We start from the raw sequence: 27,796 nt of genomic DNA on the forward strand, positions 1-27,796 counted from the left end.
CCCATTGTTGTTAGCTACCATTACATTACTAAATCTACGTAACAGATCACGTGGTTACATTACCTGTGCAATATGACAGGACTTACTCAAGACCCCTTTTACACTGAGATGCTGTGCTCCAGGTGTACTTTTGACCTATCCCTTCTACAGATGTCCATCACCTTCCAAGTAAGCACAAGCTTAACATGATCCGGCAACCCCACTCCTAGTGTATACCCACAAGAATGGAAAACACATGTCCACACAAAAATGTGCACATAAATGTTCAAAGCAGTGTTCATAGTAACTAAAAAGTGGAAAGAACCCAACATGGCCATCAACTGATGAAAACAGACATAAATGGGAGTCCACACAATGAAACATCTGGTCATAAGAAAGAGTAAGGTGCTGATGTACACCACATCCTGGAGGAGCCCCGAGCCATCATGCTAAAAGCAGCGGCCAGACGCAAAAGGCCACGTGGCGTATGATGCCATCCCTGAAATACCGCTGCTGGCGTATCCCGACAGAGCTAGGTCAGTGTCTGCCAGGGACGGGGGTGGGGAAGTAAGAATGTCGGCCAGTAGGTCTGCGCTTATCTGGGGGATGAAGGTTCTGAACTTGGGTAGTGTTGATGTTATAGCTCTGCAAATACACTAGAAATCAAAGAACTCTACATTAAAAGGGGGGACTTTAGGGGGGGTGTGAGTTATGTCATCAGTAGTGCTGTATTTATTTTTGTAAAAGGCCTCAATAGATGTTCCTATTTCCTACATGCTGGAGGTCAGTTATTACCACCTTCAAATGGGCAAGGTATCCAGCAAGTCCTCACTTAATGTCCTCGATAGGTTCTGATTTTAAGTGAAATGACATATTATGAAAGCAGGTCTTTGAATAAAGTCATTTCCCAGAGATTGCTTTTTTTCTCATTAACCTTATAATAAAAGACATGGAACTAATAAACATTATTCAAGGACCTGACCAACTTTATTTAGAGAGAATCCGAGAATCTTGATACTAAATGCAGCTAACACAGCTACTTTACCTGGGAAAATGACAACCGTACTACAGGCTGGACAGAATACAGGCTAGATTTTTTTTAAAAGAGAAATATTTGTTCTCAAGCAATATGAAAATAAAAATTCACGAGGAGGTGACCCTCACTGACAGCAGGCCTGGCAATGCTAACATGCTGGGCTAAGGTGAAGCGGACATGTTTTTCAAAACACAGGGAAGCCCAAAACAAAAAGTCTTTTCAGTCCCAGTTCATTCTCCTCCATCCCAGGTCCTCTCCAAATGGCACATGGATGGGGGCTGATGGCGGCTCCTTGCAGAAGGCCCCTGCATGCCCCTGCATGCCCTCGCACGTGACAGGCCAAGATGACACAGGTCCTCCTCCACCCGCACTGCTGCTCCTGTTGCCAGGGGCAACGCTGCAGCAACAAACAGGCACACACGGGAGTCCCTTTAAGACAGAAGAATCCAGTCCAGGTCTTCTGTCTGTGTCAAGCTGTGTTTGTGCTTTACAGGACACACGCTGACGCCTGCACGTGCTCCAGACACACTGGCGTCCTAGTGAAGTTGCATGATTGCTGAAAGCTTACAAAGAGAACGAGAACGCCACGTTTCTTGCACTGTCTTCACGTATGAAAGACAGAAGACAACTGTCAGTTTTCAAGGTCTTTGGCTAAAGTTTCACGGATGAATTGTAAGGTGCGTTGGTACAAAAAAGCATCCTTTCTCTTTGGCTTACAAATGTCCAAATGATTAACATCCACAGGAATTAGATCACCAATGCCTGTATCTGAAGAAAAGAAAAATGTCAAGAAAGTCTAATAGAAGAATCCCCTCTGTGAATATTGAAAGAGGCCGAAGGGGTAGTGGCAGGTGCTGACAGGGCTGAGACAAGGGACTCCCGAGAGATAAAGGACTTGCAGTTCGCGGCTAAACTACATTGCACTGGCCTGACTGCAAGGACAGATTCTCAGCAGGAATAATTGTAAACTCAGACGTTTCATAAACTCCTCATCTATGTCTGCATACCTTCCTAAGGTAACAGTGAGCAGAGCCGGAGCACTATCATCTTCAAAACCTTTACACATTTTCTCTAGACTTTGTATTATAAACCTCACCATGAGCTCCCGTGCTGATGACCTCACATGGGGTCCAGTCTGCCCCTGACAGACCCTGGCTCCAGGGTCTCCACCAGCAGTTGGGGGAGATGATTTTGCACTTGAAAGATGTGGTGCATTTCTGCTGTTTCACCTAACAGTGCCCTGGGGGCAGCGCAGGCGATGGTTATGAAGGAAGACACGCCTCCAGGCGGCCCAAAATGGCACAAGTGTGTCATTCCAAGCAGTTGGTCCGCAATGTTACCTGCATTTGCTTTAAGCTTCCAAAGTCCTTTGTTTTTTAAACATCTGTAACCCAGTAACTCCTATTTAAGTTTCCATACAGAGTAATAAGTCCTTTTCACTTTATTTAGATAATACATAATGAGTCAGACGAGACTCCCTATGCAGCCTGAAGAACTGCCTGGTGCTCCAGGGACCCCGAGACACAGTGTCCCTGGCGGCAGGGAGCTCTCAGGATGGCAAAGCGCCACCCCATCAGCAGCCAAACTGGCCTCCGAGGTGACAGGCAGAGCCAACCAGGTGAGGGAAAAGCATTTCAGGAGTGAAGTGTAGCGCCACCTGCCAGGCACACAGCAACAGAAGAGGCTGTAAGAGCATGAGGCTCTGGGCAGGGGTAGGAGGTGCTGGGTATTTCCTCCACCTGGGATTATGAAGAGGCTGTTGTTTAATACTAGTTTTCTCCATCGGCAGCTCTGTTGTTTGAATATTCCCATATATCTTCCATTTACTAAAGTGTCCACACTTTAGCTGATTTTTTGGGTCTCCACATTCAGCTATCTGTTAAATGCCCCTGTCAAGCCAGCTGAGGAGGACTTCCTGCTCTTCAGCTCTGCGGCGGAGTCACACTGATGTCAGGCTAACTCAGAGTGAGCCAGTTAATCTGTGCTCAATTCCGTGAAGGCCGTGGAGGGGCAATGCAAGGTAAGCTATGGCTGAAAAGACTAACAGAATTAGAATCTAGATGTTAACAAAACTATCTTCTAAAACAATATAAAAACGGATGTTTACGAGTCAGCACTAGGTGTCACCAACCAGGCATCTCACAGCCAAAAAGTTTCCAAAGAGGGAATTGAGTACCTGCCGACTCCACGGGCACCACGTGGAGTTTAATCATGCTACCAATGCAGGTTGGCAGTGTCTCTACAAAGTTCAGCACCTGGAAGTTTTTGTCTTTAGCCAGCTCCAGAAAGTCATCATGTAGTGTTTTAAGTGCAGGAGAATCTGTTAATTATAGAAAACAAGACTGTGACCAATTCTGTTGACCTGATTCATTTATAGAGAAAAAATTAATGATCTGATTCAGAATGGCAGCTTGTTTATTTCCCCCCTTCCTAGGAGGCCATTAGGATGAGGGCAGAGGCTAAACCCAACTGGAACTGAAAGGCGGGCACAGAGGGAGACTTTTCCCACGTGGCTGACTGACAGGAAGCGGTGCCCAGGGTATCTGGTGTGTGGGGACTGGGGGTCCCTCTGTTGGTCGCCACCCCATCCTCTAGCACTCACAGAGTGGAGGCCCCTCCTGTCCCCAGCCTCCACCAGGAAACGGAAGCCAAGCTCAGAACCAGAGCAGCGGAGGGGAAGCCACGACCTGAAGACAGACTTGCAGCTTAGCACGGAGAAGCCCGAGCACGGGAGAACCAGGGCGAGATAGAAAGCAACTTTGCAAAACTTCTAATTAGTGTCTTTAGAATAATTTGAAATGACCATCTCTGATAATGGGTCAGAGAAAAAGGAAAGCTTGTAGAAAATAAAATTTGATGGCAAAATAATAAAATTCAAGAAAAGATTTAGGAGACAGTCCAGTAGCTCTCCATAAAGCAGAACAGAGAAAATATGAGCAGAAAGACAAGGGCAAGTTACCGCCCAAAGCAGGAGTCCGGGTCCTGATAAACAGGTGTCCGGAGAAAGAAAAAAGGCTTTGTCACTGATGTGCTAAATATCTTAAAAGTGCGTGTATATTTTAACCACTGATAATTTTACAAACCCATAAGAATAAACAGTTTACTGGTAATTTGGAATAATGTGTAAAGCAAAATATTAAAATAATATTAAAATTATCACCACATTTGAGCAAGCAATGGCTCACCAATAAAAAAGAGGAAGCATCAAAGAAAAATCAAGCCCAAACCAAAAAATGCCATGATAGTCTAAACACAATTCTTATGCAAATGATGACATAATCAAGTTAGCCTTTTCCCTCCTCAGTGTTACTCATGTTACTACAACCCCAGTTTCTTTCATGACAGAAAGTAAAGTAGTTACCCTTGCTGAGTTCTTTGACTTCCAAAGAGGGAAAGAGAAGATAGCGAATATTGACAGAGTATTCAGCCAAATGGGATCCGTGATGAGGGACGCTGTAAAAAATCATCCCTCGGGTATTATTTATAACCGCATTCATTTCTGGCTTCTTAGAGGCTTCCAGCAGCATCTTTTTGACAAGAAGACCTAGCCACAGAGAAGAAGAAAACGCATAAGCAAGCTATTTCCCTTCCTTCTTCTATTCTAAAAACAGAGGCAAGACAGGAAATTCAGAGAAAGGGATGCCTTCTTTAAAGACGCCTAAATGCTAATTCCCTATAATCTAATAAATGAGGCTTTCAGTATGGTGAATCCTCCTGCTCCTCCAGAATGTACAGTACAAGCCTATCAACAGAAGAAGTTCTAGAACTTGTCTGTAAAGCGGACTTTCTCTCAGAGCTTCCCTGTCCATACAACGCAAGCAGGGTGTCCATCCCCAAAGTGAACATGCAGCAGTTGGGTCCCCCTGCTGCCCACACAGGACACCCCGTCAGGACAATGCTAATCAAAATCCAGCCCATGGTAAACAAAGCTTCTGTGGAAAACTGTACCTGAGAAGGCACCTCATCTTCTGCCCACCCCAACCCCCACCCTCTGGGCTTGGAACCCAAACTGAAACATGAGGACCAGAGATGGCCACAGTATGTCTTAGAGGACACGGGACTGTATCCACCTGTCTCGGCAAAATGGCCTGACTCAAGCCAGCATCCTGAGCATTTCATTAGCTAAGACTGGGCCAGGGGCTTAGCAAGGCCCTCAAGGACCAGCCTGTGGAGAGGGCCGGAGGGTTGGTATGTCGCTCAGCAAACAAGCAGTAGGGCCTAAGGTGTGGACACCAGGAGTCACACTACCTTAGCAGGCTCCCAGCCTGCCACCCCACCCCCCTACACACTGGAGTGATAATGGACTCTCTGATGTGGGGCAGGGAAGAAAGGGGAGCCCCTCAGCAGCCAGGAATGCTGAGGGATATTTACAAGTCAGGCTAATGTAAGCAAGGCTGCTGTTTGCTCATTACCACTACTTGAAAGCACTAAGCCACGCACTCAAACCCCTTTTATGTGGTTTGTTACTAGTCATTCCCTTGCAGATAAACATGGAAGGAGACCAGTAATGTTTAAACCCCTGCTCATAGTCAAAAACATTAAATTAAGAGGAAAAAGGGGCACCATTAAGTAAAACAGCTACAGTAGCTTCAGGAGCCCAATGGTGGATGATACACTCAGGTGCTTGCTTGGCAGAAATGAAGCAGACTTACCCCCCATGCTGTGGGACACCCAGATCACCGGCCGGTCCCCGACTCCAGCGGCTCTGAGCTTTCCTAGAAGTTCGTTGCTCCTGTATGCAATGGACTTCCTGGACACAATGAGAGCTGGCGTGAGGGAGGTTGCTGGCCACCCCGCCGCCGCCCAAACTGCTTCCAGCGAGGCAAGGGCTCTATCGGCCCGTGCTGGGCCTCCTGGAGGAGTGTTCCTACTCGCTTGCTGGGCCCTTATTTCTAATAGTAATCGGCATAAATAGGAACAGCTACTCCCAGACAGAGCCCTCCATTTACTAACAAACATCATTTGAGCATTTAATATGGTCTAGCAATTTCCACAGGTCCAATTTGGAACTCATACCAAGTGCCCCCAACACTGGCAATGGAGACCAGGCTTTTGTGAGTTCACCTATGTGAAGTCAGCTGTCAGTGTTATTTAGTTCTACTTGCATTTATGCCGCCAGCACTAAGCTTTTGACATTTTTTTAAAAAGTTTATTTATTTATGCATACAAGAACTGGGGTACAGGCCAGAGGTGTGGGGGGGCGAGGTGAGAGGATTCACCAGAGACAGAGTGGGGAACAGAACAGGCAGACTGACTGAAATACACTGCTGGGGGGAGCAGCGGGCAAGTCAGGAGAGCTCTGCTGTGCCATGTGGGTAGCTCCCTGGCCAGGGATCGAACTCGTATTGCAGTGGCTGCAGACAGCTTCACAGGTTGCATATTAACCCCTTGCACCATCAGGGAGGCCCTAAACTTTCACCATTTTGGTTTGTTATTTAGAAATACTAGAAACTGGGCCTCCCCTGGTGGCACAGCGGTTGAGCGCTGGACTGTGAAGCTGCCCGCAGCCTCTGTAGTGCTGGTTTGATCCCCGGCCACCAGCGAGGGTCCCACATGGCACGCAGACCTCTCCTGCTGCCCGCTGCTCCCCTCAGCAGTGTACTTCGGTCCTTCTGCCTGTTCTGCTCCCCGCTCTGGCTCTGGTGAATTCTCTCACCCTCCCGCGCTTCTGACTGTACCCAGTACTTGTATGAATAAATAAATACATCTTAAAAAAAAAAAAAAGAAATACTAGAAACCTGTTAAAATCAGAATTCAAAAGAACTAATGCTCACACTAAAAGGGAACTTCAAAACTGTCTCCTCTGGTAGTTTCAAACTGTTTAGCTGTAGAATCCTTTCTTCAAAATAAAGGCTTGTCAGAGCACAGGACAATGGCAGGCCCCGGGGCCTGCCTGTGGCACTGATTTAGGGCAACTCTGCTGCCAGGCTTCCCAGGCCATCAGGTGGCTTGTCTTAGATGGTACAGTGAGGCCCATGCAGCTCCGGCCACAGTCTGGGCTGTGGTGCCCAGGTCAGTGTCCTCCTGTATTCAGCTGGCACATGGGACCTGCCAGTGCCCTGCAAAGCTCATTGTGTTTTCTCTGCTCCCCTAGTGGGTGTGACGGGACACAAAAGCAAGAGGCTCACTCTGACCCTGCCAACAGGGACACTGTGCTGTGGTCACCAGGGTCCACTCTGTGAGCGGAGCAGGTTAGGGGCCTGACTCCAAAACTCTAAGGCTTACACTATCCCACTCCTGGAAGGAAGGAGAAAGGCTAAGTCCATTTTTCATATGAAAATCCTGTTTGTGGCACCAAAAGACAAAACTCCCTTCATCCCAGGCACCCACTGTGGCCCAGGCCCTGGCCCTCCCTCCTAGCCCAGAGCCCCCCATTACCTCTCCATAGGGCACCTCGCTCTCCAGTCGCTCAGGCTGGTGTCATACTCCACAGATATAATTCGGAGAGCGGGACAGTCTCTTGCTAGCCATGTCTAAGTCAAACGGAGGTACAAAAGAACACATGAATTTCCGACCCCAAATATGTCCAAGTAATAGAAATTTGTCACAAAGGCCTCTTGCAATATGGACGACTACTTAAAGATCCCACTGGAATAAAGTTTGACGGAGATTAGAAAAACCATTTCAGCATTTTGTATTTTTATCTCTCTGGTCACAAGGAGGATCAATATTTATAGCATAAGGCCAATGCAGGTTTAGAAGAATATTCTGTGTTAGTCTGCTAAAGCCAAAAGCAAAAGCCTGTTTGGGGGCCTAGATCAAAATGGGTTTTTGAAATATTTCATGGAAAGTTCCGCCCTCAGGTCAAACAGCACAATCAAGCAGATTCGGCCTGAGGACGCAGGCACTAGTGACAGTCTCAGTACTGTCCCTGTAGACCAGGGTCACCTGTCATCACACACTTCACTGTCACCAGAGAGAAAGTACAGCCCGCTCTTGCTGCTCGCGGAGGCTTTGTGAAGGTGACTGAGCAGCAGGCAGCCAAGACCTGGAACTATTCACACACATGTGCAGCCTCCGCTCTCACTGACTTGAGGTAAACTCCGTTCAATGACTTCCTCCCAGAGTTAAGGCTCTTTAGAAGAGAAAATGTCAAGGAAAGCCAAAAACGAATTCTTCATGGACTGTTTTTATAATTATTAAATTAGCAAACTATTATAAATGCAATGCATTATTTGTTGTACTATATTTTTAATGGAAGTGAACTATTACTAGCCCTTGCCCCTGTTTCTATTTCCTGGAATATTCTTTTAGAATCTTGACCTGTGGCCCATCTGGAGGTTCCAGCACCGGGTGGTGAGCCCAGCTGTTTGTGTAACACAATATAGGTGTCCCAGAGAGACGGGAGCACTGAGTGGGAAAAAATCAACCCCAGTCCAAAGTGAAAAACAAGCAAGTCCCAGTGAGGATCCATCTGCCAGAGGCTGCGTGTGGGGACGCGGGTGGCCTGCCAGCGCCGGGCTGCTCACCTTGGGCCAACACGTTGTATACTTGGCTTCATCCTCCGAAATCTTCTCAAGCAAAGTTCGCTCATTGTCCTGCTGGCGCCATGTTTTGAATGCTGCTCCCATAAGGCCATGAATAAAAAGGACATCTGCTTTAATGGGCTGACTGAAAGGGGAGAGAGTTTTAAAAAGAAGCAGAATAAATGCATTATTGCTCTGGTAAGAATCTGCACAGCATTCTGTGGTTGGCGCTTAGCAGGCTTATATGGCATAAAATAGAACTTGACTAAGGCAGGTTTTATAAGCACTGATTGCTGAGGAATCCTATCAGGAATTGTTTCAAAGACTTAACAGCACGTGCGCTGCTCTCTAGACACAGAGGCATAACTAGCCAGACGGACCAACCCACGGGAACTGAAATGCACGCAGCAATGGTGACGTGATGGAAGCCAGAGATTACTCTCCACTGAATCCATGAGAATATTCCCCAAATCCATACACATATTTCAGAACTTAAGTAAGAACATGTTTAATAGTTCCCAAATCTGTATGCACGAAAGAGACTTCAAAAATTTATCAAAGAAGGGTCTCCCCCGTGGCGCAGCGGTTGAGCGCTGGGTTGCGAAGCTGCCCACAGCCTCTGCAGCGCCGGTTCGATCCCCGGCTGCTCCCCGGCCACCGGAGGAGGGTCCCACATGGCGCGCAGACCTCTCCTGCCGCCCGCTGCTCCCCTCAGCAGTGTACTTCGGTCCTTCTGCCTGCTCTGCTCCCCGCTCTGGCTCTGGTGAATTCTCTCACCCTCCCGCGCTTCTGACTGTACCCAGTGCTTGTATAAATAAATAAATAAATCTTAAAAAAAAAATTTATCAAAGAAAATTGAAAGTAATACAAATGACATTTAAAAGTAAACGCATCTAAAAATATTACCATATTAGTTTATTTACAAATTTGAGTTATTCAGGAATCCATGTCTCAAATTAGAAGGATCTGCTATTTTCTGAGGTATTATTTTAAAGTCTCTGACAAAAATCTAAGAACTCTAATACTTTCATTGGGTTCCTTGCTTTTCTATTTACTACATCAGCAATGATACAACTGGAAACAGTGACTGGAAATAACCATAAGATGCATGAGTCAAATTTATCACAATTTAGGATTTGACTCAACAGCAACAAAAACAAAAATGAAAATGAATGAGAGGAAACATCAAATATTTCTGCAGAGTGAAGGGAATCATCAAAATGAAAAGCTACCAACTGAGTGGGAGAAGATATCGCAAATCATACCCAAAAAGGAGGTCATATACAAAATAGGAAAAGAACTCATAAAACTCAACAACATATATGATTTAAAAATGTTAGATGATCTGGACGTTCACCAAAGAAGACACACACAGGGCCAGCAGGCACATGGAAAGATGCTCAATATCACTGATTATAGGGAAATGCATATGAAAACCACCATGAGATTCCACCTCACACCTCAGAGAAGGCAAGGAGATGGAGAACAGGGAACCCTTGTGTACTACTGTTGGGAATATAAACTGCTGTAGCCATTGTAGAAAAGAGCCTGGAGAGTCTTCAAAAAGTTAAGAGAAAGAACATGTGATCCAGCAATTCCACTTTTGAGCATTACCCAAAGACTATGAAAACACTAATTCCAAAAGATAATGCATCCCTATTTTCACTGCAGCATTATTTACAACCCTGAGTGTCCATCAAAGGATGAATGGATAAAGAAAATGTGATAAATATATGTTTATACACACATTTTTATATATCTATACACACACAATGGAATACTACTCAGTCATAAAAAAGATTACATCTTGCCATTTGCAACAATATGGATGGATCTTGAGGGCTTTATGCCAAATGGAATAACTCAAAGACAAAGATTATATGATTCCATTCATATGTGGAAATTTTTTTAATGAAAAAACAAAATAAAAACTCACAGAAAACAGACTGGTGGAACCAGAGGGAAAGTGGGGTGATAGGGCAAGATGGGTAATGGGGGTCAGTTGTATGGTGACAGCTAGAAACTAGTCTTTTGGTTGGAAACGTGCTATAGTGTATAAAAATGTGAAATTATAGTGGTGTACACCCAAAACTCACATGATGCTGTACACCAGTGTTACCTCAATTAAAAAATCTTAACTTTTTTCCCCCAGTGCACTGAGTCCCGTGGGTTCCAGGCCCAGGCTCATTCGGTTGCCTGCAGAAGATAACACCCTATTCTCCTTCTGTTTGACAGATCTCTAGCTCACTGACAGATCTACATGAAAAATGCAGTGAAGCAAGAAATGCTCACTACAAAGTTTAAGCAGGACGCAATATAAGAGTGAATGAAAGCTCCCTGAAGGTAAGTCTTTCGTGTAAATAACCTGAATAATTACCTGAATAATTTAACTAGTTCCCATTATCACGAAAGCCTTCAATTCTTCTGAGGTTATTTCAGACAAGTTGTTTCAGTAAATATGCCACTTGGCATCTTTGTTAGGTTTGTAACTTATCTAAATGATACAAGAATGAATCCAATCCCAGGAGGAAACCCCTTGTGCTCTCACCTGGTGCGGTACTGGGGGTGCAGCACATACACACCGTCCGGGTACTTCTCTCGCACGGTGTCTCGGTCCAGATTAGCCAGGGTCCTGGCAGCGTGCGAGGCCTCCATAATTTGGGGAGATTTCATGGCTTCTGCCAGAATGGAGACCCAGCCTGGTGAAAAGCACACACCTAAATAGCAACACTTATCCACCTCTGATTGGTGAGCGGCTCCAGGCTGAAAATAACGGGAGCCAGGAAAGCTCAGCAAGTCTGTCTACACAGAAGGGCCAAGGCACTCCAGTCCCATCTGTCTTGGGGCACACTGGTCCCATGGCACAATGTCATGGTGTCCCCAGCCAGGTCCCTCAGTGGTCTGATGGAAGGTAGGGAGTGTTCAAGAGCCATTTTCTTTAAATAATCTAACAAACTTTGCAGTTACTAGAAATTGGGTCACAAGAGGTCATAAAATATTTTGCTTTAAGCAAGAATTATTAAACTCAGTGCATTAAAACTCTGTATTTCATCTGACAGGTAGTCACGATAGCAGCTTTTAATATACATGAGGAATTCTTTCTTAACAATGAGCTTGCTGAAGAGACAGAATTCTTCTTGTAAAACCTGAAGTTCAGAAAGGAAAACTATTTCTTAAGGGAGACAAAGTATGAGTGCAATTTGAGTCCATTTATTTTTTTGTTATTTAAAACTCAAGTAGTAGAGCAAACATTACTGAAATTTGTATGAAACCACTTAAGATCCTAAATAGCTAAAGCAATCCTGACAGATAAGAATGAAGGCACTACACTCCCAGACCTCAAATTATACTACAAAACAATAGTATCAAAACAGGATGGTACTGGAATAAAAATAAACACACAGATCAGTGAACAGAATTCAGAGTCCAGAAGCAAACCTACACTTACATGGGTAGTTCATTTACAATAAAGGAGACAAGAACATACAATGCAGAAAGTAAAGACTCCAACAAATGGTGCTGGGAAAATTGGACAGCCACATGCAAAAGAACAAAACCAGACCACTCTCACACCACACACAAAAATGAACTCAAAATGGAGTAAAAATTCATATGTAAGACCTAAAACCATAAAATACACACAAGAAAAAATAGGCACAACACCCCATGATATTGGCTTCAGGGATGTCTTTGGGGACTTGACTATAACAGCCAGGGAAACAAAAGCAAAAATAAACAAATGGGGCTACATCAAATTGAAAAGCTTCTGCATGGTGAAAGAAACTGGCATTAAAATGAAAAGACACCCTCCCGAATGGAAGGAGATACTTGGACATGGTACATCCAACAAGGGACTAACAAAATCTACAAAGAACTCATACAACTCAACAACATGAAAACAAGTCCACTAAGAAACAGGCTGAGGAGGTAACACATCGCCAAAGAAGATGTACAGAAGCCAACAGGCGCAGGAGAAAATGCTCATGGGCACTTACCAGGGAGATGCCAGTCCCAGTAAGATCCCTCTCCCCACCCACAAGAACGGCCCACAGCATTTAGACCACACACAAGTGTTACCAAGGATGTAGGGAAAAGGAACCCTCAGCTACTGTGGTGGGAACAAAGTAGACTGGCCCAGTCCCTGCAGGAAACAGTATGGAGGGCTCTCAAAACATTACACACAGATCCACCAGATGATCCAGCAATCCCTCTCCGAGGCATCTACCTGAAGAATACAAACACTTTCATTCAAAGGGATGTCCGTGCTCCTACGTTCACTGCAGCACCACTGACAGCCATGCTATGGAAACCACCTCAGTGCGCAAGGACAGATGAGTGGAACGAGAAGATGTGGTGTATAGCACAATGGAGTCCTACTCAGCTATTAAAAAAAGATGAACTCTTGCCATTTGCAACAACGTGCATCAACTGGAGGGGATTATGAGAAAAATTACATCAGAAGGAAAAAGGCAAACAGATGATTTCACTCATTTTGGAATGTAAAGAAACAAAGCAAAACACACTCTAGAAATCTGACTGCAAAACTAGTGTACAAGAGGGGGACGAGGGAGCAAAGTGGGAAGGGGGTCCAATGGACTATGGAAGAGAACTACTGGGGCTCTGCTGCTGGGTATAGTATGGTAACACACGTTTGTAGAGGTGTGAACCTCACCCCTAAATCATACAGTGTTATAAACCAATCAACATGATTTCAAATATCATGTGGATAGAAGATTCTGGTAGAGAACAAAACCAATCACGGGGGAAAAAAACTTGAATGAGAGGAGGAGGGTGACTGAGTCAAGTTGCTGCTCTGTTTAGGTGAAGGGTTTCAGGCGATGACTAGGCCCAGGGCACGGCTCAGAAGCAGAAGGCCAGCCAGGGGCACAGGAAGGGGTCACCAAATATGAGGAAGTCAGGGACTGATAGGACAAGGTGTACAGTGGGCACTTGGTAGCGCTGAAATCACCCAGGGAGCCAGGTTTCAATTAAGGGAAAGGTGAATATTTTTAATATAAAATACTGACTTGATCAAGTCTCTGTTCTGCTTTGAATCCTATCAATGAACTTGAAAACAGGGAAACAGAAATCACTTAAAGCTAAGCACAAAGAGCAAAAACATATAGTGTCTCAATGACTCATGGAATTAAAAAAAGAGCTGTATCATAACTGAAGTCTCTGAAAAAGAGAAGAGAGAAAGGAACAGAGAAAAATATGTGAAGATGTACTGGCTAGAATGTTTCCCAACTGGACGAAAACCTCAACCCACAAGTTCAGTTAGCTCAGGGGAACCTGAGCAGGTAACTATTTAAAAAAGACATCTAGGCAGTTGAGAGTCTAGTTGCTGAAAACCAAACCTAAAAATCTTAAAAGAAGCCAGAAAGATAAAAAGGTACATTCCCTATTGGAGAACAAGAGTGGGAATAAGAAGAGACTTCCCAACAGACCACAGTCTTTAAGGAGAGAGTGAAATGAATTTTAAAGTGCTGATGGGAAAAATAACACAGAATTATTTATTCTTGGGGAAAAAATCTTTCTCTGGATAATAAAGGGGAAGTAAAAACATTTTCAGAAAATAAAATGTGAGAGAATCTTACCAGTAGACCCAGGCCTTTGGGCTGATGGGAAATGATTTCAAATGCAAATTTGACATATAGAAAAGAAGGAAGAACACTGGACATTAAATATGTAAAAAAAAAATCAAAGTAACTTTTTCTAACCTTCTTTAAATACCACTTGAATGATACAACAGCAATAAGATAGCACAGTCTGTAATAAATGCAGGAGTAAAATAACCAATGACAGCACCACAGAGGATGGAAGGAAGTGAAAATTAAATTATACTGATGTAAGAATCTTCATGAAAGGGTATAATACTCATTCGAGATAGACTGTGGTAAGTTATGGACAGAACCACTACCGGAGTGAGGCATGTCCACGTCACCAACAACTCCTTGGCCCTACTAACACAACATGCTCTGAGAACCCACAGCTCTCAGAAGGAAAGCCTCAGTCTATTCAAACACCATCAGCACGGGGAGAGGAACAGGGGACTGGAGCCAGCCAGTGAGTTCAGAAAGGCATTACCTGAGCAGAAAATAGTAGAGTGGAGATGCTCATTCAGGGCCATATTTCCAATGATACGCATTATATTTCTCTGGACGCTGGGGCAGTCCTTGTGAAGCCGGTACAGCCTCTGCAGCAACTGCAAGCCTCCACGTGCTTCGATCTGATCACAGTGGGTGGCTATCTAGCACAACAAATTAACAAAAGCTCACTCGGTGCTGCACAAATTCATGCACCGGGTGTCACAGTGTGCCGATGGGCAGAGAAGCAGGGAGAGAACACAAAACTCTCAGCAGCTTAAATAAACAAGCAAACCCCCACTGATCTGCACAGTCCACCAAAATCACTGAAAACAGGCATAACTTACCAGGACTTGTGAAATTTCTATTACGTTATTCTGCTTAACTCTTGGTTGGATATAACCTGATAATGTCATTATTACAGAATTGTTAATATTTTTTTTCCTAAAGATTTATTTATTTATGCATACAAGAACTGGGGTACAGGTCAGAGGTGTGGGGGGGTAAGAGGATTCACCAGAGACAGAGTGGGAAGCAGAACAGGCAGACTGACTGAAATACACTGCGGAGGGGAACAGCAGATGAGTCAGGAGAGGTCTGCTGTGCCATGTGGGTAGATCCATGGCCGGGGATCGAACTCGTGTTGCAGTGGCTGCGGATAGCTTCATATGTTGCATCTTAACCCCTTGTGCCACCAGGGAGTCCCCAGAATTGTTACAATTTACAGTGATACTTTGAACAGTCCGCCCTGAGTCTGCCCCATACAGAACACACACTCTGCCACACACCACCTTACACAAGCACACAGCTGCCAGGTGGGCTGAAAACTCAGGAGGTAGAAAAATTTTTAAAGAGAAAGATCAAAGGAAAAAGCGTGGTGGTGGTCGGGGGTGGGGGTGGGGTTGAGTTTCTAACAGAGAAAAAGAGATGGAGGAAAGCCCAGGGAAACTGGTGTGTGGGGACAGGGGGAGGGGGCAGGTGGCAGTGAGTCATTCCAGTCCGTCAGTCATCGCAGGCCCCACCTTGTCCCATCACCTGCTTTACTATCCGACATGACACCATGGCATGTATATGTGATGACTTTCATGCTGAATTTTTTATGAAATTTTGTCACATTTTAAATACAATGAAAAGAATGCCTTTCAGATGTACAGCAAGTGAGTATAAAACTTGAGAGGTTTGTGGAGAGGTGACTTCCATTCACTGAACTTTCTCCTGGAGATGCATCTACTGCTTCAGAAACTAGTCGTAAGTCACTTAAATCCACTCTAGTTTCTGAACTACAACACTCAGCTGACTCTGCTTTGTGCACAACTCCTCATTCCACTGTGGGAACTAAAAATGGCAAGAAAGCACCTCGCTTCTCAGCCATGACCAATGATTCCCAAAATCCAGCTGGAGAACGCTGCCTCTCTGAAGGCCAGTGCTGCTCAGGACACGCACCGACCCCAGCAGGGATGCCTGTTAAAAATGCAAACTCCTAGACTCACTCCACATCTGCTAAATTTAAATTTCTAGAAGCAAGCAGGAAATATGCATTTTTAATATGCTTTCTGGCTGATTTTTATGCACTGATGTTTGAAGCTTCTTTTTCAAATCAAACTGTGATCATGACTGGAAAGTTGTCACAATGCCAAAAAGCTTAAAAGTCATTGATAGTGGCCAGAGTTAAAAGCCAGGAGTATGGTCATTCAAATATTTCCTTTCTTTTTGCTATCTTGCGACATCCACATGTTTTAACTGGAATTTGCTGCCTGACATTACTTGTAAAAGTGATCTGAGAGGTAGACGACAATATAACTGAAAGGTAAGCGCATATTTAGATAGCAGATTGCTTTCTTTATGTGCAACCAAGATTAAGTCCATTTTAAGAGATACTTAACAAAGTGAAATGCATGCATTATTATCCCTCATAACAATTAAATGGAAGGGAGCAGATATTCTGCAACAAGCAGGAAGCTTTTTTTTAAATAATAAATGAGAATTATTTCTTTGAATAATAAAGGAGGGTTATTTCCTGGTCTACAATTCTTTCCATGCAATCATAGAAAACAAACCACATTTCAAAAATGTAAGTTACCTCAGAATGTTTTACTAAAGCTTCTAAACAGAACATTTCCACTGTAACTGAAGGAACTTCTCCAAAACTTTCGGCATAAGGAAGTCCATTTCCTCCAAAACACCATAAGCCACCCTAAAAGACAATTAAAATTTTTACTGAAAAAAGTGACTTTTGTTTGACAGAAAAAAAATCTCTGCAGTGTATACAGAATTAGGAAGGATTAATATGTAGCCTTCAAAATGTTTTGGAAACTTGCAGGCTGGTTCAGTATATAGCAGCTGCTGCTTACAAGGACAGAAAACATGGAGTTCTACCCAGAAGAGAGAGTCTCGCTCAATTCCTCAATCTCTTTCCTGTTTACTCTTATCCAGAAGCACAAGACAACACAATTTATCTAGTAAGAAAAATCCAAGGTTGGTCATAATGCTCTGGTTTCCTATAACTTTCCAAATTATGCTAAGAGTCTACTTAGTTTATTAATCAAAATAATAAGAAAAAGGCATTATTGGAAAACTTTTAAATGCACACAATGATTGATTATGATCACAGAACTTTCCAGTTCTTCCCATCTTGAAATTTAAGTTCATCTGGAAAAACCAACAAGAGGAGTTAGGAAAATTGTGAAACACAAGAGTAGTGGAAACTATTCCTAACAGATGTCAAAACATAAGAATAAACTTCAACTCTTAACACAGATCAAGCACTAACACCACATGATGCAGTAATCACCCACAAGTCAGTGATACAAGCCCCCAACATCATTTTGGGAAAATAAGCAACAGTTATAAACAGAAAGTTCTGAGGACAAGAAGCAGAATGCATCTACAGCGTAGGAAACCTCAACCTGTGCTGCTTGTGACCAGAAGCCACACGAAGGAGGGATACAGCTCATCAGTCAGACAGGTGGGGAGATGAGTTTTTTTAATCACTGGCACCATCAACAATGCGACTTCTGTGGAGCACAACCTAGCAGCTGCCATCAAAGTCACAGGCCCCACGACCTTCAACCATCTACCCTCCAGAGACAAGCATGGGTGGAGTCTTACACACACACACACACACACACACACACACACACATATGCCTGTTCACGGCAGCATTGTTTGTAAGGACAAAGGATAGAAACCATCCAGTGTCCACCAGTTGGGGATTGGTGGAATAAAGATGTATATGGATGCTAGGACAATATGAAGCATCTGAGTCCCTTCATATGTTGACACATCTCCAAGGTAAGCCCTTGGAAGGGGCAAAGCAGCATGTGTGGTGTGCTGTCCTGTAAGTGTGTTTACAACCGTGCATGTGGGTTTGGGGGATGGATGGGTACAAGGAAGGCTTACTACTGTGTCTCCTTTGCTTTGGACTTGAACCAGAGTCAGAGCAGTGAGCATACAGACTACCTGCTAGCACAAGAGGGCAACCACCAGGCAGTTTCTCAAAAAAAAAAAAAAAAAAAAATATATATATATATATATATATATATGAGGCTCAGTGTTTTCTACAGGGAAAATAACTCATCGTTTCTGCTTTTTGAGTTAATTTATAAGTCCATCATTCAGTGAACCTAGTAAATGTTCACAATGTTTAGCTACTCAAGAATTCTTCATGTCTCCTTCTCTGATACAATCTTTTTCCAAGTTTAAACACTCTTGGATGATAACATACATCTGAAGTGGTGTGAACCTTACCTCTGAGTCATACACAGAATTGTAAACCTATGTTACTGCAATAAACAAAGTTAAAATGCTTGAATCTCAGAGACGCACACTATTTATCAAAACAGAGGGTCTGAGGGGAGCTGCACTGACAGCCCCTCCCTCCCCCAGCAGGGCTCAGGGTATATAGAGCCTGGTGGGCTTGGTGGGATGGGAGAAGAGGAGGGGACTCTTTCTTAAAGATCCATCACTACAACCTGCCCCCCTCCATACCCTCCCCATCTCTGCAGTGGATGGAGAAGGTGGGATGGAGCAGGAAGAGGGCCATCAGTTGGGGGGGACCTGTGACACAGACCCACCAAACCTCTTGGTACACAGCCTGGTTGTAGCCAAGATGAGACCATCACAAGTCAGACTAGACCTGCTGAAGCTGAGCCTGTGTTTCCCTGGCTCCCAGACGAAAAGCCTGAGAACAGAAGGGAAGGTTATAGATTTAGGTAAGAAATTACTCAGGATGATAGATCCGTGGCCTCTCCGATATGATATCAATTGCACAAACAACAATGAAAAAAGAAATAAACACAGACTGAACTTCATCAAAATGTAAACAGCAAAAGACATTATCAAGAAAGTAGAGTGGGAGAAATATTTACAAATCGTATATCCAATAATTGATTTGTATCCAAAATATATAAAGAGTTCTTACAACTCAACAACAGAAAAACAATTATAAATGGGCAAGGATTTGAATGGATATAAGTAACATATATAAAAAACTAGTCAGCAAATAAAAAGATGCTCAATATCACTAATCATTAGGGAAATGCAAGTCAAAACCAGAATGAAGGTGCTACTTCACATTAACAGGAAGACTGGAATATAAACGCTGAACACTAACAATTGTTGGCAAGTATATGGAGGCACTGAAACCCTCCTACATTCTGGTGGGAATGAAAAGTGGTACAGATGCCAAGGAAACGGGTTGGAAGTTCCTCAAAAATTTAAACACAATCAGCACATAGGCCAGCAGGTCCACTGCTAGGTATACACCCAAGAGAACTAAAAACAATACCCACACAAAACGTGGACACAAACACTCAGACCACCATCATTCGTAATTGCCACAAAGTGGAAACAACCTAAATGACCACCCACTGATGAATGGAGAAACAAGATGTGGTCTAGCCACACGAGGAATACTGTTGGCCAAACTAGGAGGTTATGGCATGGATGAACCTTGACAATGTTATTCTTACGTGAAAGGAGTCAGGCACAGAACAGAATGTACTGGATAATACTGATCACTCCATGGGTGGGGGAGAAGGGGGTGTAGAATGACTGCCATGGGTTCAGGTTTCCATCTTGGCAAGATGAACATTTTCTGGAATTAAACAGTGGTAACGGCTGCACCGCTCTGTGAGCACACTGAGGCCCAGTGAATTCTACGTTTTTACAGGGTGAATTTTATGAATTGTGAATTATAGCTCAGCAAGTCTGTTGCCAAAAAAAAAAAAACCCAGCCGAATTAAAAACATCATTGTGAAATTAAGGCCTAGTTAAGAAGGTGCTGTTGTGTTCCATGACTTAGGCAGCTTGGAGTGGGGCCCACCTACTCTGCCTCCAGGATGAAGAATGCATGTGCACCTGGGTTTTGGATCTGACGCTACTTTCACTAAGAGGAACCAAATCTGGCACTCATGATGTAGAACAGAAACTAGAGGAGCCAGGGACATCTCATCATGAGAAGATGAAGATGCTTTCACGGCCACCCTGGAGACAGAATTAAAAGGGGTGATAAGGGCACCCACAGGAAGGGCTCCCGAGCCAGGCAGTGGCATCTGAGCACCAAGAAGAAAACAATGACTGTGGTTCCGGAGCGACTCCAAGAGGAATATAAAAATACATGAAGTATAGCAGAGAGGTCACATCTACGGATGGGCCCCTAATTTCTCATAAAAAAGATAATGAAAAAATATAAATTACTCAACTGGGGAAAAAAAGGTAGGATAATATGACCGAAAAATTTTTACTGAAAAAATACTTTCCCCTCACTGAGTAGATTAGTTATTGTATAAGTGACGGTCATTTGTTTTGAATTTTCTCAGAGACATGAGTGTCTTAGGAAGAGTGCCCTTCCATTCACGGGAAGAAGCCTCTGCCGGTGACCGGGGTTGGGGTAGAGAGGGGCGCTGTCTGCCAATTATTGCCACTTGTGAACAGGCCCAGAGATGAAACAGCGGCAACAGGAGAGGCCATGGGAGCTATGTAAAAACCCTCATCTGCATGACTTTTCACATCTGAAGACGTCTTACCCCAGAGAAGGGGGGGGCAGCACAGTAGAAGCCTCTGTGAGCTCCAATAAGACAGCACTGCAGCATGCACCCCTCATGACCAGGCTCTGGCCTCCTTTGCCACGCAGCCAACTCTATCTCCTGCAGTTGTTCCTGCTGGCACCTTCTTGTCAGTCTCCTCACTGACCCAAGGGGCAGGCAGGCTGATAAACAAGGGCCAGCCAAGTCTGGATCACAACATAAGGGGCTTGGATTTAAATGAACGTGTAATCTGGAGGGCTCTGAGCAGAAGCCCTGACCAGATCTGTGCTGTGCTGTTTTTTTTTAATCGTTCAGCTGCTGTGAGCTGGAACAGAGGGACGAGGAGGAGTCTGCTGCCGCACGCCAAGTGTCAGGGACGAGAAGAGAACGGCTTCCGGATCCAGCAGGAGGGTGAACTTGGCTTCAGGTGTACCCCTCCACGACAAAAACACAGAGATGTTTGATAAAACATAATAGAAGCTATTTTAAAACACAGCCAAGCTGTTTAAGAAAGAAAGAAAGAAGGAATAAACGGGACCCATGGGTGCTGGAGTAGAAAACAACATAGAGCGGGGGCAGGAAGCACGCGCCGATGATGGAAAGGCCCGTCTCTGAAGAGGTGCCAGGAAAACCAGCCCAGGAATGCCTGCTTCAGTCTGGGACTCTGGGTGAAAAATTATAATCCTAAGGCAATGTTTGTGTTTGCTTCTGGTGGAAACCCCAGGAGCTTCCCCGCTAGCAGACTAGTTTTTATATGAATTCCTCCGTTTGGAATTTCTGCAGCACTGAGTAGAAGGGGAGACCCCTGTGCCCCAGAGAATGACCCGGGAAAGAGGGTGCACAAGGACATTCTCCAAAGGCCCGAGCTGACCTTCTGAGCAGCGAGACTCTGGCTGCTCTCGCTCAGAGCCAACGATGTAAAGTACTGGATACACTCGTCGAGGTCTGTCTGAGGCAAGGAAGACAGCAACTGCCGGAGTTCTTCTTCAATACAATAATCCTGAAATAAAAAGAAAAGAAATTCCTGCTGAGTACAACAGAAAGTACCTGAGGAATCAAAGGGAAAAAAATTAGCAGAGATAAATCAGTGCATTTAGTCTTAAAAATAGTCACCACGAGGGTAAACAGAGCTGCCTTCACGCTGACTTCCAGAGGCTGCGCTGCTACCTCCACCTGAGAGGCCGCTGGAAGGCCAGCTCTGGCGTCCCCTTATGCGTGGTGACATGAAGTACACGACCACACATTGTGACAGGGTGGGCTTGTTAACCCGAGCTCACCACAGCGTGCTCTTCTCTAGTAACTTACTCCTTACACACTCATCTTCTGATTAATTTAGAAACGGACAGCAACTTTTCAGACAGGCGTTTTCTAGCCCAGGAAAGGTGCTCAAGAAATGTGCTCTAAGAGACGCATGGCAGAGGGCACCAGACATCTGTGCTCGTGAACACATTAGCATCCACATGCAGGGCTCTCCAGCTGCTGTGCTGTACCCAGGGAAGCACTGTGCACAATCCAGAGCCATCTCTGGTTGTGACAACAGGAAGGGAAGAGGGGTTGCTATCGGCATCTAGCGAGTAGAGGCCAGGAACACTGCTAAACTTCCTACTATGCACAGGACTGTTCTCAGCAACAAAATATAATTTGGTCCAAAATCTCCAGTGTTGAAGCTGAGAGAAACTGATGGCAGTGGCTACATACCAATTCACTCTGAAGACCCTCTCTGCGGTCCAGAGACTCCCAATTCCCAAAAGGTGGGAATAATAACACCAGCATCTCCTGAGGAATCAAGACCTCTCTGAATGAAACTACAATTTCAGGTTTACATCCTTGTTTAACTGCTTGTGAAAAGTAGCCAACAAACTGCTTTCTGACTGCTTGTTTTGCAGCCAAAGTGAAGATTCTATTTTAAGCTATTTTTCACTCACCGAATTGTTTTATTTACTTACTTCTTTTAAAGATGGCAAAGGAGGTGGCGGGAGGAAAAAGCGAAGATCACTCTCTTTGCTTCGTGCCAAACCAGTAAGAGTTCTCAGATCTCCGGCCTGAGCGATTATCCTATACTGGTAATCTGTCATAAGAGTGTAGTGTTAGCACCCAAACTAGCCTGGAGCTATTCCGAGGAGTAAATGAACAAACGACTTCAAAGCACTCTAAGTTTTAAAATTTGTAATTCAAAATTTGTAATTCAAAATTTCCCAAGCATTTATCACAACTTCAGCTGTCCATCATTTCCATATTTGATCTCACAATTCTCAGCATATTATATCGAAGTATATCACAGTCTAACCTTTTCAAAAAAATGAATCTTGAATGTGAAAATTGATAGGTTACATTCAATTCAACTTTAACTTCAGTAAAATAATTCCAGCTGGTAAAAGCCGTTTTGATCACCTCTCATGAAATCTTGAGGTTGCATCCTAGGTCTATGTCCCCAGGTAACAGCATGGTGCTGTGGCGTCACCTATGACGTAGTGAGTGGTCTGAGGTTCCACAGGACGGCACATGCTTTGGCCTTTATGATGTAAGTGGTCCAGTCTTTATGGAACGGAACATTCCATGAATGTTTGCGTCCACCCAAAATTCCTATGTTGAATGCTCATCCCCAAGCTCATGCTATTTAGAGGTGAAGTCTTTGGAAGGTGCTAAGCCAAGACAGTAGAGGTCTCACAAATGCTATTAGCACTCTTACAAAAGACACCCCTCGTTCCTTCTGCCTGGGAAGCAGAGTGGAAGGTGGCAGGCTCAGTGACAGGAAGCAGGTCCTCCTAGGCACCAAATCTGCTGGCACCCTGACCTTGGGCCTCCCTGCCGCCTGGCCTGTGAGAAACCAAGTCCTGCCATTTACAAGCCACCACTGGGGGTATTTTGTGTAGCAACCCCAAAGGACTACGATGTGCATTAAAAACAATATTTCCTCCAGTGGACAGACATTCTTTCCTACCGTGGCCTTTCACAGCCCAGGCTATGATCTTCAGGGTCAAGTGGGGAACTTCTCAAAATACAGATGCCAGGCCCAACCCCAATTTTTCTGATAAAGTCAGTCTGAAATAGAGTCCTAGAAGGCAGATTATGAAAAAGATTTCTATTCTACCTCTTCACAAATGCAGAGGAAGATTGTATTTACCTTATAAATTATAATAATTATCATCAACAATCAACTAACTGACTGGTACGGGGGACAGAAGGTCATTTGGACACTTTTCTTTATCACTGGAGTTTCTTTTTGAAATTTTGGAAAATATTTTTTATCTATATGAAGATGGCCCGATTGATTTTCCTTAGTTTCCTTCTCTTACTCAGAAAAGAGGGGTGGGGGGGACATTCTGGGAGCTCCCCTCACCATGCCAGTGGTGGACCTGGGACAGCTCCTGCACAGCCTGCGCCCGCACTGCCTTGTCCCCCGCCCGGCTCCTCCTCAGCAGCAGCCAGACCGCGCACTCGTGGTCCTCCACGTCCACTGTGCTGAAGGTATCTTCACATCAGGTAAAACAAAAGCAAACTGTCAGATGCGTGAGATAGTTTTAAAATAACATTCCTGCCCTCACATTTATTTAAGGTGGTAACTGGCAAATCCTAGAATCTGTAAGAGCAGAGTCAGATTTGCTTCTAGGTATTGATGAGGACTGATGTTTGTCCTCAGTTGTCATATTCTTTTCTTATATTTACTTAGTATGGTATGTATATTCTTTTGTTTAATGCACTATTTTGCTTTTACTAAATGGTCCTTTTTTTCTCTTTTCCTTAATTTTTTTTAAGGAAATACATCAACACAATAGAAGAATTAAAAAAGTGATGTTAATATCCACATGGCTACCAGAGCTAGATTCAATAACTTATTATTTTGCTATATTTGCTCAATCTATATGCATATTTTTTCCTAAACTATGTGAAAGGAAGCTGCAGACATAACATTTCACCCTCCCACAGCTCAACCTGAATCTAAGATAAAAGCCCAAATTCCCCTACAACATGCCATTATAAACTCCAGAACACTAACAAAGATCTTCCAAAATCATCTAAAATCTACTTTAGATGGATTTTATATTTCATATTCAAATTGCTCCAATTGCTCCAAAAATTATCTTTTGAGCTTCTTTTTAAAACCAGGGTTTGATTCTCTCTAGTCTCTTTTAATTTTAGAAGGCTTTCCCACATTTTCAAGATGCCAACTTTTATTATTTTTTTAAAAGATTTTTATTTATTTATGCATAGAAGAGCTGGGGTGTAGGCCAGAGGTGCAGGGGGTGAGAGGATTCACCAGAGACAGAGTGGGGAGCAGAACAGGCGGATCTACTGAAATATACTGCTGAGGGGAACAGTGGGCGAGGCAGGAGAGGTCTGTGGGTCAGCTCCCTGGCCGGGGACCAAAGTCAGACTATAGCCATAACAGTGCTGAGACTTAACCCCTAGGCCAACAGGGAGGCCCAAGATACCAACTTTTTTTTTTTTTTTTTAAAGATTTATGTATTTATTCATACAAGAACCGGGGTACAGGCGAGATGTGCAGGAGGGTGAGAGGATTCACCAGAGACAGAGTGGGGAACAGAACAGGCAGACTGATGAAGTACACTGCTGAGGGGAGCAGCGGGCAAGACAGGAGAGGTCTGCCTCGCCATGTGGGACCCTCGCTGGCTGGCCAGGATCCAACTGGCTCTACAGAGCCTGCTGACAGCTTCACAGTGCAGCGCTCAACCTCCTGCGCCACCAGGGGAGGCTCAAGATACCAACTTTTAAACAAGATCAGGTCAGCACTTTTATAGCCTTGTAGATTTTGCCTGATTGTGAAATCTACATTTTTGATGCAATCTTGTCATTGTTAGAAAACACAGGGGTGATTTTCTAATACATTTTGAACTCTGAAAAGCTCATCAGGAGAAAAGGGTATTTTTAGTCTGAATATTTATTTACAACTATCAAACTACAATACACCCACAAAGATGAAAGGAAGAAAACTGTCCAAAGCATGAAGGCCTCAAAAATTAAATATCCCCGAAGAACAGCACTAAACTGCCCATAGCTATAGTGAGTCTGTCAGTGTAAGAAGGGGGAAAGAGAGTCAAGCTGATCAGATGACTTCCAGGTCACTGATCAGGATTCCAGGTTAAATATTTGATACTTACCAGCAAATGGACTCCGAAATATCTTGGCTGATGTTGCCAATATTTTTCTCACTGCTTTGTGAAGTTCTTTTCTTGCCTGGTAGGTGATTCCTAAAATGATTACAAACTTAATACAGTCAAAATGTATACTCTTAATTCTGTAATATTTCAGAGAGAAATGCATGAATTAAACTTAATGCAATTAAGCCTCATTGTGTAGATCAATTACAAGCTATAAAAATTATCTGTGTAATTGAAATTGGAACACACCACAAAAGCAGGGTGAATATGGGAAGATGAGGGCATGATCAATAAGAGCAGGGTGTAGTGGCGGGATGCCCACCAGCCCTGCCCAGCTCAGGGAACACGACATGTGAACAGGCATGTTATTCTCGCTGGCAGTGGAGCAACAGGCCGGTGTACCCAAGGGTGGTGACTCACCAGGCTTCCCTTATCTTGATGAAGAGATAGCCCTCTGCTCTAAAATTTCAGGTTTACCAAGCAATCATCTGATTACTGATTAGGTTTTCATGTGACCTAAATGTGACGAAGGGAATGTTTTGACTAGTAAAGACAGGTATTCCAGTCTTAGAGGTTCTTCCTTGTGTCAACAAGTTGGTATTCACATTTATGAATCCATCTCATGAATAAATCCTTCAGAACATAAATCTCTCTCAGTGACAAAATCATGTTTTTATGCTTGCCAAACAGAGGGCCAGCCTCTGAACTGACCACCCCGTGTTAATCCAATTTAGACTAAACAGTTGGCTGGTCTTCACTTTGTTATTCAAGAATTGCAAATTGGATTTAAACAGAGAAGTCTACAATTTGGTCTTCAGTTAATGCTTTAGGAACTTGGTTGTCACAGGATTTGGTGATTTTCAGGGTGAGCTGTACCTATCTTATTTTGTTTTAAACATTCATTTTTAAATTCATTTTCACAGAGATGGTATTACTTTCCCATAAACTTACCATAATTTTCTCTTTTATCTAAAGAACCAGTGGGTGTATATATATATGACTTCATTTTTTCTCTTTCTACCACTTGAGTGTCTAATGTCAAAGACTTCTTCAGGGCCAGAATTTCATATGTAAGAAATAAAGAACCGCTTTAAAAAAGAAACAAATGAAAAAAAAAAAAAAAAACATCATAAATACATTATCTATATGTAACACAAGAACCAACCTTTCTTTAATCAAGTTTTTTGAAGTCAACTTTTTCTTCCTTTTTTTATTGTGGGACATAATAGATAAACACAATAATGTGCATACAACAGATATTTGTATGTATAAATGCATAGACACAATTCAGTTTAACAAATCATAATAAATAGCAACATTACCATATCCAGCAGAAACAATATAGGGACAGCAGGCCAGACAGTGCAGTGTGTCTCTCCCTTATCCTGACCTACTCTCTATTTTGACTTTTATGATAATAATCTATTCATAGTTTACCACCTATACAGCCTCCTTTAACAGAGCTCACACTTGTCTGTCTGTGAACTTCTTATAAAATAAAGTGTACTGTATATATTCTTTCTTCAGCCTTCAACTTGTTAGATCCATCCTTGTTGTTCCATGTTTCCGTAGTTTATGTACTATTATTTTCCTAAGGTATGTGATTCATCTATCATCTGGACATTTGGATATAGCACAACTTATAAATCTTGTATTTGCATATACATATGTACACACACACACCCCCTCCCTATATTTGGATCTAGAACCTCCATTCTGCCAGTGATGAGTATTTAGGGAGCTCCTAGCTTGAGTCTATTAAAAACAAGTTACCTATCCTACGCATCTACACTGCATACATGTGTGTATATGTTTCTCTAGGACACATAACTAGAAACAGAATTACATACTTTCTGACAGTATATATATTGTTCAACTTCACTAGATAAGGTTGAACTGTTTTCCCAAAAAGATCAGCCATTTTACACCCCCATCACTAGCCTATGGAAGTTTCTCTTCTCCTGAGAGCTACATCTAAAGTCAATTTTTCTTTTTTTTTTTCTTCTTTTTTTTTTTTTTTAAAGAACTGGGGTACAGGCCAGAGGTATGGATGGGGGTGAAAGCATTCACCAGAGACAGAGTA

The 27,796-nt window shown here is 43.5% G+C and overlaps 1 protein-coding gene across 2 annotated transcripts in view; it reads right to left on the bottom strand.

Annotated features, from left to right (window-relative positions):
- Window positions 1–1,646: 1,646 nt before the first annotated feature.
- SERAC1 (serine active site containing 1) overlaps window positions 1,647–27,796 on the bottom strand; it is a gene marked incomplete at both ends in the record, with an annotated part of 29,925 nt that continues 3,775 nt past the window's right edge. The window contains 14 exons of one of the 2 annotated variants that reach the window (XM_084227880.1): window positions 1,647–1,783; window positions 3,192–3,335; window positions 4,377–4,559; window positions 5,668–5,765; window positions 7,394–7,488; window positions 8,485–8,626; window positions 11,030–11,180; window positions 14,569–14,731; window positions 16,648–16,761; window positions 21,465–21,593; window positions 22,540–22,661; window positions 23,934–24,065; window positions 25,714–25,803; window positions 26,665–26,801. In XM_084227880.1, the coding sequence (XP_084084006.1) occupies window positions 1,647–1,783; window positions 3,192–3,335; window positions 4,377–4,559; window positions 5,668–5,765; window positions 7,394–7,488; window positions 8,485–8,626; window positions 11,030–11,180; window positions 14,569–14,731; window positions 16,648–16,761; window positions 21,465–21,593; window positions 22,540–22,661; window positions 23,934–24,065; window positions 25,714–25,803; window positions 26,665–26,801 (1,837 nt within the window). The remainder of the gene's footprint in view (window positions 1,784–3,191; window positions 3,336–4,376; window positions 4,560–5,667; window positions 5,766–7,393; window positions 7,489–8,484; window positions 8,627–11,029; window positions 11,181–14,568; window positions 14,732–16,647; window positions 16,762–21,464; window positions 21,594–22,539; window positions 22,662–23,933; window positions 24,066–25,713; window positions 25,804–26,664; window positions 26,802–27,796) is intronic. The other variant, XM_084227879.1, reaches the window with a different exon arrangement.

Source organism: Talpa europaea (genome assembly GCF_964194135.1).
Source record: "Talpa europaea genome assembly, chromosome: 2".
Classification (NCBI taxonomy): domain Eukaryota; kingdom Metazoa; phylum Chordata; class Mammalia; order Eulipotyphla; family Talpidae; genus Talpa; species Talpa europaea.